Source organism: Eptatretus burgeri, chromosome 13 (genome assembly GCF_056783735.1).
Source record: "Eptatretus burgeri isolate ZD-2024b chromosome 13, Ebu_testis_v1, whole genome shotgun sequence".
NCBI lineage: Eukaryota > Metazoa > Chordata > Myxini > Myxiniformes > Myxinidae > Eptatretus > Eptatretus burgeri.
The window spans coordinates 6,996,916-7,011,051 of record NC_140973.1 but is presented as its reverse complement, the minus strand read 5'-3'; the positions used below and the strand labels follow the sequence as shown (position 1 = coordinate 7,011,051).

The 14,136-nt window shown below is 39.8% G+C and overlaps 1 protein-coding gene across 6 annotated transcripts in view; it reads right to left on the bottom strand.

The window, feature by feature from the left end:
• The window catches only part of LOC147013766 (cilia- and flagella-associated protein 337-like), a 69,322-nt gene that overhangs the window by 41,985 nt on the left and 13,201 nt on the right, over positions 1–14,136 (bottom strand). For all 6 annotated transcript variants that reach the window (XR_015050505.1, XR_015050506.1, XR_015050507.1 and 3 more), the window contains exons 4-11: positions 10,347–10,433; positions 6,914–6,979; positions 5,756–5,992; positions 3,956–4,038; positions 2,761–2,853; positions 2,053–2,098; positions 1,747–1,793; positions 1,537–1,654 (exon numbers count right to left, since the gene is read on the bottom strand). Coding sequence is in view for 3 of the 6 variants with exons in the window: in XM_085850961.1 (XP_085707087.1) it covers positions 1,537–1,654; positions 1,747–1,793; positions 2,053–2,098; positions 2,761–2,853; positions 3,956–4,038; positions 5,756–5,992; positions 6,914–6,979; positions 10,347–10,433 (777 nt within the window). In the remaining 3 variants the exon portion in view is untranslated. The remainder of the gene's footprint in view (positions 1–1,536; positions 1,655–1,746; positions 1,794–2,052; positions 2,099–2,760; positions 2,854–3,955; positions 4,039–5,755; positions 5,993–6,913; positions 6,980–10,346; positions 10,434–14,136) is intronic.

Sequence of the window (14,136 nt, the reverse complement as noted above, 5' to 3'; positions counted from 1 at the left end):
CATAGCAGATGATGAGTCTCCAAAGCCAGTCGCCGACTGGGAATCCTCCGTCGTGCAAAGGCCTTCCTCGGCCCACCTGAGCTCCTGACCACTTACAAAGCTTTCGTCCGCAGCCTGATGGAGTACTGCTCTCCCCTCTGGGCTGGTGCTCCTGCCTCCCACCTTTCTCGGCTTCACGCTGTAGAAACCAAGGCATTTCGGATCATTGGCATCTCCCGCGATGAGGCTGAGTCTTTGGTCCTCTCACTCTCACCGCAGGCTGGTCGGTGGTCTTTCTGTCTTCTACCGTCTCCTCTCCAGCCTCGCCCCCCCTTGCTTTTTCTGCGATTTGCCCCCACCAAATTTCCGCAGGGCGCTCACGGTCCGCCAAAAATCCCCTTCTGGTAAAACTACCAAAATCACGAATCACTGCTCACCTTCACTCTTTCATTCCTCTTTTTTCCCGCCTTTGGAATAAACTTCCTCACTCTATTCATTCCCATTCTTCCCTCCAGGCCTTCAAAACAGCTGTTCACCACCACCTCTTATCATCCCCCATCCAAATCCTCGATCTTTTCTACCCCCGATAATCCACCCAATCCCACCTCCTTCAAATTCCCTACTTTCCTTCCTGAAAGTCCCTGTAATGTCCATCTTGTATACCCCATGTTCCCCATCCCATCCCTCTCCCTTCCACAGATCTCCTAATGTCTCTGTTCCCCACTGTTTTGTCCTTCCCACCCCCCTCTTATCTCATGCCCCCCTTGCTGTGCGTTGTGTGTTAGCTCTCATATGAGCCTCGACAAGGTATATAAGTTTTTTTTTTTTTAAACCTCCTCCTTATCCAAAATCTTTATTACCCCCAATAACCCTTCCTAACCCAATTCACTCTCTTACTTGCTGATTTCAGTTCTCTCTCTCTCTCTCTCTCTCTCTCTCTCTCTCTCTTCCTCTCTCTCTTTTCCTCCCTCTCTCCTCCTCCCTCTCTCTCTCCCTCTTTTCCTTTCCTCTTTTCCTGTGTTTATTCCCCTGCTTATTGTGTCCAAGAGTTGGCCGACTGCCAAGTGTCAGTTGAAATCCTATGAGACCTTGCCCTTCCATGAGCCTGATCTTGTGAAGAACAAGGAGCTGATAGTCTCGGCCCCTCACCTTTTGGGTGTTATGATGACCACATCTGTGCAATATGAAAGCAAAATGTTCAACAGTTTTTGAAATTTCATATGCACAAGCCATGCTACTGAGATGGCTGCCATGGCAACATAATTCAACCAATCACCAGCGTGATGTAATCAGGTTGAGATGATGTCATGAGGAATAGACATCGACAATATGAAATGTCACGAACACAAATGGACATGGACAGATGATCGGTCGGTCAGAACTCCCGTTTAATGTCCCCGTGTTCGACGTTGTCGGACGGGCAGGAGACACAAACATCATTCAAATGGGTGAAGGCTCAAACATTCAGTGTCATGAACAATGAAATGTGAGGCTAACCTTGAGGTTGAAATCATTCAGGATTTATGTTTTTTTTTACAAAGGAATGATCCCACAAACCTCTGAGACCCAGTCGTCATGGACTTTCCAACGGATATATGTGACATTGGAAGACGCAACGACCATATCAAGTGGCATGCTTGATGCCCTCTCATGATGCTTCCCTTTCCTCCAGCATCTGTCACAGAGAAAGCGGGAACATCATCAAATGCCACCATTCGTGGAATAATTGTCATAATAAAACATGAAACAAACACATTTGTTTCATACCTGAGGCTCTCTCCAACACTCGTCAGGAGGAAAATGTTGACACAGCCCTGCAGGTTTAATTACATGACAATGATTCATTGTTTAAAAACAAAGCATATGACAATGATTCATTGTTTAAAAACAAAGCATATGACAACGATTCATTGTTTAAAAACAAAGCATATGACAACGATTCATTGTTTAAAAACAAAGCATGGAAGAGTGGAAAGTTTTCGCCAATCACAAAGCAGCCATGTTTGGATCAGATGTTTTTTTCTGCAATAAGCTGAAAAAAATTGCTAACATTGCCGGTGAAGGGCAGTTTACCTGGGAGTCACCATACACGATCACGCCGTCACAATCACTGGAACAGCTGCACATGGGAAATGGTGCATAATTAGAGCACTCACGAAATGTATTTTCTTAATAGTTAATATGGACTGGCAGGATAGCCTGGAGGTACACACACTCACCTCTGAGCTACCTATCCTGGGTTTGAATCTCGGCTGAGCTATAAACCATCATCCTGGTGTTGTGCAAGGCAAGGCAAGGAATCTGTGTGTGTGTGCTGTCCCTCAGATGGAGGCTATAAAACTGGGCATCTCATCTGCCAGCATTGGGTGTTTAAGATCCCATGGTGTCTGTCATGAAGAATAGGTGAGCTATTGTCAGCACCCTGACAAAATTCAAAAACTTCGGCCACTGCTATAGGTTGGCAAATCACCCATTGTAATCCTTCTCCAGGAGATATCCAGCACTGAACCTGCGTTCAGGCAAACCAGCGCAAGAGAATTATATTGAATAATTTATTAATATTGGCAGAATTTTGTGAACCATTGCGAGTACCCTTTTTCCGACAGCGGATTGAACGGCCCACTGTGTTTCAGTGCAAGCTTTACGGATGAGCCAAGATGTTGCAGAAACTCCACAGTGACCATATCGGATGGGTGATTATCAAGTGGTTGTAAATGCAAGTTTTTTTGTTTTTTTTTAAAGAATGTACATTGCCAAGAAGCCATTGATATGGTACAGTACCTGCAATCCAGGCGCAGAGGGATCGATTCCAGATTGATGAATTGGCAGTAAGGTTCAAAGGTGGATAGCTCAAAGAAGCGTAACTTGCCATCTCTGTGCAAATGCATCGAACAGAGAGATCATGTGCTTTGGTAATCCTTCACACGCATCATCCCGCATACATCTTGCTCATGACCCGACGCACTCGAGGCAAAAAGTGGGGTTGAGCAATTGATCCACTTCTGTCTGTCTGTCTGCAAATGTAAGTTTCTGATCGAGGAACAACTTAATTTAAATTGAATGTTAAATTTTGAAAACGATTCAGAACAGGAATTGGGAAATTAACCTGCAGTTTAACTGTAATTTGCTGATTAATTTGTCCTGACCGTACATGCGCAGAGAGGAGTGAGATAAAAAAATTTTACTCTGTCTACCTGTCTGGGAATCAAACCGAATTTAAAATCATTCCAAACAGGAAACTTACTGCTTTTAAGGACGTCATAAAGGACACAAACGACAGGGACGAAGAACGAATGTAACATGTGAAATAAGGTGGTGTAAAAGACAATGCATCAACTGCGGTAAACTTCTGAAAAAAAAATGTTCAAAAACCTTTAAAATCTTTATTATATTTCAACTGAATTATATACTTGAACACTGGAGAACGCAAATCGCCTCCTCGGCATTTTCAAAACCCTTCTGTTTCGCAGTACTTGGAAAAAAAACTATTACGGTGGTGGAGGTAATGATGAAATGACCTGGGGTCCATGGTTACCTCGACCACCAAAGGTGAAGGAGGTTATGTTTTCAACCCTTTCTGTCCGTCCGTCTGTTTGTTTGTTTGTCTGTTTGTTTGTGTGCTGGATATCCCAAAAGTTGGGGATGGATTCAGATGAAACTTGGTGGGAATGTTGGGTGTGTGAAAAGGAAGAGTTGGTTCAATTTTGGTGAAGCTCTGGATCCAAATCTGGATACGAGAATTATTTAATTTTTAAAGTGATTCTTCACCATTGAGAGATAGGGCTAAAAACTACATATATATATATATATATATATATATATATATATATATATATATATATATATATATATATGATGATATTTAAAAAATGTAATGGGCCCAATATGTTCTTGTGGATCAGGTATTATGTGGCGGAGGTATGCGCTCGACCGAGAGCCCTTCGAGTTTGTCATGAATTAATGGAGCTATACTCACCCAGTGCCCACAATAATCTTGTTGTAAAGAGGCAGAAGGGCAAAATCCATAACCCACTTGGTTTTCTTCCTGTAGCTCTGGTCCTGCGAGAAGGATATGCAGGTGGTATAATAAACAATTCACCAGCACTCAATGGCATGCAGGGTCAAGATGAGAACAGACAGAAAAGATACATCTTTTGCAACAACATCATTTTATGGCCACACCACAATTAATTAACTGCAACTTGCCATGATCTGGTATTCTGAAACTGCACTCTTTAATGTCTGACAGCAGTTAAAACAATATAAATGAATACTGTGCTATGTTCTTGCAAGAGCATACCGTACAAGGAAACCCACGCACGATAATGGGCCATTTGGCTCATCGTACCCATGCCACATCCTCACACCGACTGCAGGAAGTGCCAGTTACACAGTGAACCCTGCTCCTCTACTCATTCTTTCCTCTTTTTCCCACCTGTGGAATGAACCTCCACATTCTCTTCAGTGTCATTCTCTCGTCCAGGTCTTCTAGAAAGCTGTTCACCACCATCTCAGATCATCCCAAATCCAAACCCATGATCTTTTCTGGCCTCGTTAACCCACAACCAAATCCCTCCTTCTTCCAAATTTCCAGTTTCCCCCCCTGAGAGTTGCATCCTCTCCTGCCCCACATTTCTCCCCACACCCATTGTTTGTCCAAGTCGGCCTCTATTTTGGCCTTCAACTCTGCTGTTAATGCCTCCCCCCCCTTTTTTTCTCTCAACTGTTCATTTTGTCTGGTTATATCCTGATCCATTCAGTGTACTCGTACTAGCTCTTCCATGAGCCTCGACTTTGTGACATTTGTGACAAAAAAATCAGTGACATTTCTCCAGGAAACGATGTACAAGTTCTGGTGCTTTTTTTGGAAATCTCACGATGATTCTCCAGCCCCCAATTATTTTTACTCACAATGTAAGTTGCCAGTAAAAGCGTTTATCGGATCCTCCCAGTTTGAAATCCAATAATTTTATCGCATGTGAAAGTTTTTAAGGTGATCTATATATTTATGCATACACCAGCAGATAACCTGGTCACACTGGGCTTTTGTTAAGGAACTCGTTCCCAATGGATTGTGGAATATTTATGGAGTTTGCTATGAATGTCCTTTGACAGCAAAATTGTCACAAACAATTCAGACTGCTAAGGTTTCTCGATGAAGTAAATCGACGGAAAGGTAATTATATGTTGACAGAATTGACTGAATAATTTGTAGTTATATATATATATATATATATATATATATATATATATATATATATATATATATATATATATATATATTTTTTTTTTTTTTTAAAGATATATTTATATATTTTTATAAATTATTTTTATATATTTATTTTTAATATCGATATTTTTAAACTCCCACATGCACTGCCTTGACCTTAGAGCTCTTAATTGAGATATCATTCAGCATTATACATGCTGTCGTTATGACGTTTACCCTGTTCAGACATAATCTTGCAGCTTGCATTCATATATAGATAGATAGATAAATGAGAGAGGTAGGAAACAGAAGGAAGAGTGGAAAAGGAAATCAAATGGAGGATTAGGAGGAGGTGGAAGAGGAAAAAGATATGGAGGTTCGGAGGAAATAGGAGTTTCGGGGAGGAAGGGGGGGATAGGAATATTGTATGTGGGGCATTTGTGTGAGTCAGGGGAAGGGGAATCAAAACTTTTGCCATTTTGCATATGTCAATATGTGGATGTCCCTTTGCATGCTGATCAAACTGCATTGTGAAATTCAAGGCACAGCCATGTTGAAAGTACACACCACGACCAAGCGTGACGCTGTGGGAAGCATTCGAGAGTCCAAGAGAGCAGCGGTTCCTTGCCTACACACTGAAAGCATGGCCGCCCCCTGGTGCACCGCACGCACACGGACGATGGCATCTCGGTGTGGTGAACGGCGAGCGGAGAGGGCATGTACGTTGAAGGAAACTTGCCACTCCAGCCTCAGAGCTTCCTGCTGCCTTGCAAACTGCAGGTGCATGTGATTGCACAGGGCAGACTCGTGGGGAGGGATAGGTGAGAAGAGCAAAAACTTTAAAATTAGGATCTTCATCTTTTTGCAACAACTTTCTGACATATTGTTTCCGTCCTGTCCACGGCCATGCTCAATATCTTGATTGAGTATCCAGGGGGTCTAGGCCACCCCCTTTTTTAAAGGGTAAAGAAAGGTGGGAAAAGAAAAAGAGAGAGATGGAGAGGTATTATTCAAGCGTTTTATCCATTAATGTCTTGTCATATTACTCCATGAATTGAACACACCGCTTCCCTCCAACCCCTCTCCCCCCCCCCCAATTAAACAAGACCTTTCAAAATTTCGAGAATCCACCTATGGAGTGTCAATGCTATCAAAGCAGTCACAAGACAGAGCATTCCCTCATGGGTGGTTTGTCAGTTCTCTTCCTAGCAGTAGTCAATGCAGGAGTTTGGAATTGAACCAAACGTCATCACACAATTTGTCCAGGTAAATCAAATCCCATCTGCGTGCACTGCGTGTCGTGACATTTTAGAGAGTAGGTGGCTTAGATCCAAGATGTTTCAGTGTACTCAGACTTGAAATTTTTATTATTACAACTATTATCAATGCTATCGACGTCAACTTATCAAGACTATCGATATCTAGTCCTAGTTTCATAAAATTCGGGTTTCTATGGAAAAGGCAACTGCCATGACATTCTTGATGCAATGATGCCGCATGCATTAAAGGACCAGGGACACAGTTTATAGCCAGGTCAGGAATCGAACCCAATTGAATATGCTATCTTTGAGCTATCTTGCCAGACACAGGCAGACTCTTGACTTCGAATTAAAAATTCAAGCTATTTCGGTCAGCACCAAGCTTCAGACAAGAACATTCAACGCGCGGAACCTATTCACATTTTGGAGTCGTGCTATTGGACTCGGCTGGAAGAACACGACTCACCCAATCAACGCAACCCTTGGCTGTGAAGTCAATTTTCATAAACAGTTCCATTATTTCATCGTCACTCTGAAATAGAGACGGCAAGTTGTCCACTGGTCAGTTATATGACTATCATCTCGAAGAAAAGAAAAATACACCTTTACAAAAATTTCCATCAAATTTGATGGATTGTCATGAGATATTATGGGACAGTAAAAAAAAAAATGACGGTTGATGAAGGTTTTAAGGCTACTGACCGTATATATGGCAGAAAACACTAAATTTACAATTGCAAGTCCAGCGAGGCCTTGATATGTGCGGGGTAGGGTGGTCCGGAGGAATGAAAACTTCGAAATACATCGCTCCACAAGCCGGCCCTTGTTCCATGTGGATAACTGATTACACATCTAAAATTCTCCAATTAAACAATATTTAGGGGTAGCTTAAATTTTTTGATTTTTTTTATTTTTTTCCTCGTGTCTGCACCCTCGTCCGTGTTATCCGGAACGAATGGTAAGGAACAAAGCAGCATCCTGGTAATACATTTAATCCAGAACTGGAAACATCAAAACCCAAAGCTAATATTGTACAAGACAAAAGAAATCATGTGATGTGTGTGAATCGGAACTGAACACAATAGGGAATTCATCCCATGCCATAAAATTCCCAACATTTTAAGCAACTTCGAAATATTCTCCGATTCACTGAAAATTTGGCATCAATGTTTCTTGTGTCTAATGGAATGAGGGCAGCCATGTGGAGCATGAATTCTGTAACTATTGTTGTTTTTTTTTTTTTTTACAATTGTTACCTGAGTGTGGGGGTTGTGTTCCTAAAAATGGGCACATTTTTAGGAACACAAATCAAATCAAATTATTAAATTTTGATAATTTGATTATAGATCAAATTTTGGTGGATTATAGATTATAGATCAAATGGTGACTGCATATAGATCAAATTTTGGTGGAAACTTGTTAACCGCATAACTATGAATCCGCAGATAATGAACACGGATCCATCAATACCTCACTTTATTAACAAAGGACTTGCAACCCTAAACCTTAAAGTTTGGATTGACCGACTTGGTGTTCCCATCTCAGCACATAGCTCATCATGCTGCGTTCCAGCTTTAAAATCCTATATAAACATTAATTGAGAAAAAAGTCAAAGGACTCACCTATCCAGTTATGAGACGTGTATGTGTGTCCGATTAGCATCATGCTGAATATCATCAACGGATACAGTATTATTAGTCATGGAGCAGTCTCATTGTTTGGCTGCAGAGCATTGATTGCATCACAGAGGAGTTAACGGAGTTGTGGTGAGCAAAAATAATGGCCAATCAGAGCGGACACCTCGATCAAGAGAATTACAACCATCTTTAGCTGTCTCTATATCAACCGACGGAGAGCATCATTATGAAGTAGAAGAAGACGTGCAACACCATCCCTGACTAGTGTAGGCTTACTCATGTTTTGGTTAGCAATATAGTAGCTGATGCGACATTTAGCAGTGGCCAGTTGTTTGGTTTCACAGTCTACAACTGAATTGGGATTAATCTTCAATTTTGATGTCTTTCTTTCCAGATACAACTTGGAGGCCTCTTTAACCGTGTAATGGGTAACTAACCAAGGTGGATGGATGGCAGGCACCCTCTGTTGATCAGGACCTTGCAGCAAGTGCTGGTGTTCATGAAGTAGTTGGTCACCATTCCAGTTTAGATATTTTAGTTCTACAAATCTATATATTACTAAAACTCTGATATATATATATATATATATATATATATATATATATATATATATATATATATATATATATATATATATATATATATATATATATATATATATATATATGTGTATATGCCTGGTGTTGGCTGAATGGTTCAGGTGGTGGATTTGGGATCCTATGATCCTGAGTTCAAACCCCACTTGACTGTTGAATTAATACCAGGTGGGGTTAACTCGGCCTGTAATCCTTCCGAGGTCGGCAAAATGAGTACCAGCATGCTGGTGTACTGTGTCGGAGTGGCGACCCGTCCAGGATTGTGACCATTAGCCAAGGAGACTGCTTAGGCAGCACCAACGCTCTGCACAGAGTATGGTCCCAATCTTTCAATATCTAACTTTATATTACTAAAACTCTCATCTTGTATGTATGTATGTTCCCAAAATACAGCCAAAACGGTACACGATAGCGCAAAGATTTTCTGCCCACCTTACTCACAATTCTCCTGCGGTGTGCAGTATCAAGTTTCGTTCAAATCGGGCAACGAAAAAAAAGATGAAAAAATAAATTCCAAATTCAGTCAAGTACTCTTCGGGAGAATTTGATCAATGAAAACAACCTCAACGGTATAGTTCGCTGGAGCTATCTTTTTTTTTTTCTTGAAATTATTTTTTTTCATCAACTGCTGTCACAACGGGAACCCAACGGGTTCATGGGTCGTCTAGTCCTTACTGTAATCACAGACCGGTGTGTGTGTGTTTGTTTGTCACACTACTACTCCTGCAGTTGTGGGCCAATTACATCCAGACTTGCAACAGAGGATCACTGTGACCACAATTAGTGCATAGGGTGTTTTTATCTTTGCCGGTGGTCTTGGGAGGGGGAGGGGGAGGGATGCAAATTCTCGATGTAAATGTGTATCGTGTCGTGCCGCCTCCAGGTTGGGAAGGAAATAACAAGTCTCCACCACGTACAGCACAGTATTTCTATCCTCACGTTTTCCAGTGCAGTGAGATGTTTTGAATTACAAGCAGTCAGCATGTTTTTGCTTCATGCACATAACTCCACGTTTATTTTGCCTCCACAGTGCTGTCAGTTGCCTATACACCGCCCAAATAAAGGTATGCATCAGAGGAACGTGCTAGATGCTTGGAACAAGATCACCCATAGGGCGGGTACTCTATGAGTGTATGATGAAAGAAAAATAAATCGATGAAAAAATAAATGCAGGTGAGCGACCCAAGACAATGGAGAAGCATGGTCATTTTGCCTGCCGACGGACATCAAAGCCGATACGCTGGGAAAATCACAGAACCATTGGAAAGTGTCCGTTCATGAAAATATAAATAAATTAAAAAAATAAATAAATAAAATAAATGCAGGCTAGCGACCTGAGACAATGGGGAAGCACGGTTCATTTTTGCTTACAATGTGTAAGCCTACCACGCTCGACATACATACATATATATGTATATATATATATATATATATATATATATATATATATATATATATACATACATGTTGGGTCACCCAATCAATAATGGGTTATTTCGACTTCAGTAAACTGTCAAAGTTTAGAAAAAAATATAAGCACCCCCCTCTAAGAGGCGGTTGAAAAAATATACGCTCTACCCTTGCCCCCCCCCCCCACAACCCCTTATCCAATAAATGTCGTGGGGTATTTATTGGGTTCAAGCAAAATAAATAAATAATGACTTACCAAGCTGCATTCCTGGCCTAAAGCATCATTCATTGCTTTGGTGAAATCCAGCAGGTCCATTGTCCGACTTCCATTCCAGCTGGGTCCCTGTAACGGTTTCGAAGTATTTTGGGAAATAATAACAATAACAACAACAACGAAAATTAAAATTACTGATTATTTACAGATCTTCGAAACAAATTGCATCATTTATTGAAAAATTCTCACATTTAGTTTTTCAATCAATCATAATGTTCCATAAGTGACTCTCGTGGGTAAAACAGTTGAGTATAGCGCTTGGTATTTATTACAGCGTGGTGACTGTTATATAATTGGCTATTCTGTCCTGTGTCTTCTGTCACACTTATGGCCGCATACGTCCCTTTGATCTGAGGGCCATAAATAGACATTTGTCCAACGTCACAACTCTTCCCATCATGCATGCTAATTCACCGTGTCTACATTTAAATTTTATAACTGCAAAATTGTTTCATCATTCTTAACCTTTTACTGCCCCCAGCCGCGCGATATCGAAGTATTCGCTTCTTGTTAGTATTTGTTTTGTATAAGCATGACATACTATTTGTGCAATAGATATGCATTGCGTATATAATAGGTAGACGTTCATCTTCCCTCCCATTGTCTGTATTGAGACTTGATCATCACTGTGAGCCTGCTTTCTGTTCTTTCCTCTGCATCTGTTTTAAATGGGGCCATTCCGTGCCAACTTACCTAAGGGTCCCCAGGCCAACTCCTCAGATTTTGCTGGAAAAGTTATTAAATGTAGATCTATACGACTCTACCCACCATGCAAAAGATTAGCTTTCAATTCCTCATCGTTTAAAAAATATCTATCTCTAGAGACCTTTGAAATTTGGCCCGAAAAATGCCAAATGTGAAAAACGCATTTTTTTCAACTTCAGTGGCTTATCATTTTATAATGGATTTCTCTAGAAAGTTAATATCGCAAATATTTACTAATTGGCATCCAAATTTTTCAATTATGCATCATATAGCTTCTGGGATGCATATTTCTCACTCTATAGGAAGCTAAAAATGGCTTTTTGGCCAAAACGAGCTAAAATAAGGTGAAACTATAGGAGCCCTCCTGAAAATATGGAACAACTTAGAATTTTTTCCACATAACACAGTGATTATAGGGTCATTATCTATCCATAGATACATTTTTTGGGGATAATACAGTTCGGTGATGAATTATAAAAGTTTTAATATAAGCCCTTGCCTCCAAGGGCTCAAAAAAGGACCAACTTTGTCCCCTGGTTTGACCATGTGGCTAGGGGTTTAGGATCTTAGTTTTTTTTTCTAAAGATTGCCTCTTATAAGATGTGTCTACTGACCGAATAATTTTATCTAACGCCCATGGCTTCATCGTAAAATAAATTTTAATTTACATGCACGTTTTTTATAATCATTCACTTTTTTCACATTCAGAAGTTTATAAATCTTAGATGGAACAATCCAGGAAAGAGTTACTGCAGAATTTTATAAACTGGTAAACAAAATTTCAGATTGTGGCATCAGAATGTCTCCAGAAAGCACATACTCCTAGTTTTAGGAAGCCAAATATGGCAATTTGGCTCACTTGGTACAAAACAAGGTGAACTTGCAGGGGTACGCATGAGGCTAAATTATGCTTCTTATTAGACATTAGTGATAAGGATGTTATTTATTCATAAATACATGCTCATGATTACTTTCGTAAGTGATTGCAAATTATAAATTAGAACAAATTTGAGTAGTTGAGTTGCAGCTTTTTTATTTACAGATATACAGAGACAATGAATATTAGTAATTTTTATACCTTAGAAAACTCTTCAATGACCTTTCACCTTTTATGACATTCATTATCATGATAATCTAGAACTCAGAGGCACAGAATTTTACATCTTAGAAAACAGGTCCTGAACATGCTTTAAGCCATGCTGTGACAGTTGGTACTGAGGTCCACCAGATTTTATGTCAGGGGCCTCAACCACACAAAGAATGTCGAGTAATGGCACCCAGCATTGATCTTTCTTTTTTCTGGAGACCATGAGAATGTGTTACCCCTTCCTTGCTTCATGAAGTTCACAAACACATAATTTTCATCATCATTTCTTGTGACAATGTTCCCAATGTACCATTTTCTGTCATAAACACAAGCAATATATTTCCCAGCCTGGTATTATACATCCCGTTCAGTTAGGGTTGGGACTAATAACTGGGACAGATGAGCTTGTGCGGTTTCCGGTCCTGTGCATACTGTTGATGATACAGCATCAGAAGAAACCCTTCTCATGTCCAGACGTGTTGAGGAGATTGGCAGGAAACCATGGTGTGACCGTGTACCAGCAATGGTTGTTGCTGCTCCGAAGTGCTTTTCAAGGTCATACTCCATTGCATTTTGTTGGATTTCTTGTGATGTCACAAAGAAGAATTTGATCATGATGTAGGCAAATATTGTCTTCTGAACTGAAAGTAATTCCTGATTTCCATGAAATCAATTCTTGTGACTTCTTCTCCAAAGCAGCAACTTGTTTTAGCCCAACCTTCCTTGTATGATAGGTCTTGTGACACTCCTGGTCTAATTTGGTTCCAATAGTGCATCTACTTGTCAAACTTGTGCCACTGGGCCCAGATTTTTCTGCATCCATTTCCTTTGTTTCCTCCTCTCCTTTGTTCTCCAAACAGACAAACAGACAGACAGGTTGACTGTGCTGCCCCTAGTCTTGTGACAGGCCATTACTCCATGTCGTGGTGTATGTCATAACTAATGATTTAAAATAGAGAACTGTAGGACATGTTTTTTAAAATTAAAACCCAAGCATATGTTTGGATTATCATTACAACAATTTATTTTTGAATAAAAAAATGTACTTATAATTTTTAATTTATAAGAAGAATAATTAAATCTAAGTTGTTACATAATCTCAGTTAATGCCCCCTGCATATTCACCATTTTTGGTCAAAGTGGCATTTTCAACTTCTTACAGATAGAAACATATGCATTTATCAGGCATTCTGATAACATATCCTTAAATTTCATATGCCAGTTTATAAATATCTGCAGTATCACTTTGCTAGAGTGTTCAGCTTCAGATTTATAAGCTCATGAATATGAAAAAAGTGAATAATTATAAAAAAAAACGTGCATGTAAATAAAAATTTTATTTTACTATGAAGCCATGGGCGTTAGATAAAATTATTCGGTCAATAGACACATCTTATATGAGGCAATCTTTAGAGAAAAAAATGAAGATCCTAAACCCCGAGCCACATGGTCAAACCAGGGGACAAAATTGGTCCATTTTCGAGCCCTCGGAGGCAAGGGCTTATGGTAAAACTTTTATAATTCATCACCGAACTGTATTATCCCAACAAAAATGTATCTATGGATAGATAATGACCCTATAATCACTGTGTTATGAGGGAAAAATTCTAAGTTGTTCCATATTTTCAGGAGGGCTCCTATAGTTTCACCATATTTTAGCTTGTTTTGGTCCAAAAGCCATTTTTAGATACCTATAGAGTGAGAAATATGCATCCCAGAGGCTATCTGATGCCATAATTGAAAAATTTGGATGCCAATTAGTAAATATTTGCAATATTAACTTTCTAGAGGAGTCCATTATAAAATTATAAGCCCCTGAAGTTGAAAGAAAATGCGTTTTTCACATTTGGCATTTTTAGGGCCAAATTTCAAAGGTCTCTAGAGATAGATATTTTTTAAACTATGACTAATTGAAAGCTAATCTTTTTCATGGTGGGTAGAGCCATATAGATCTACATTTCAGAATTTTTCCAGCAAAAT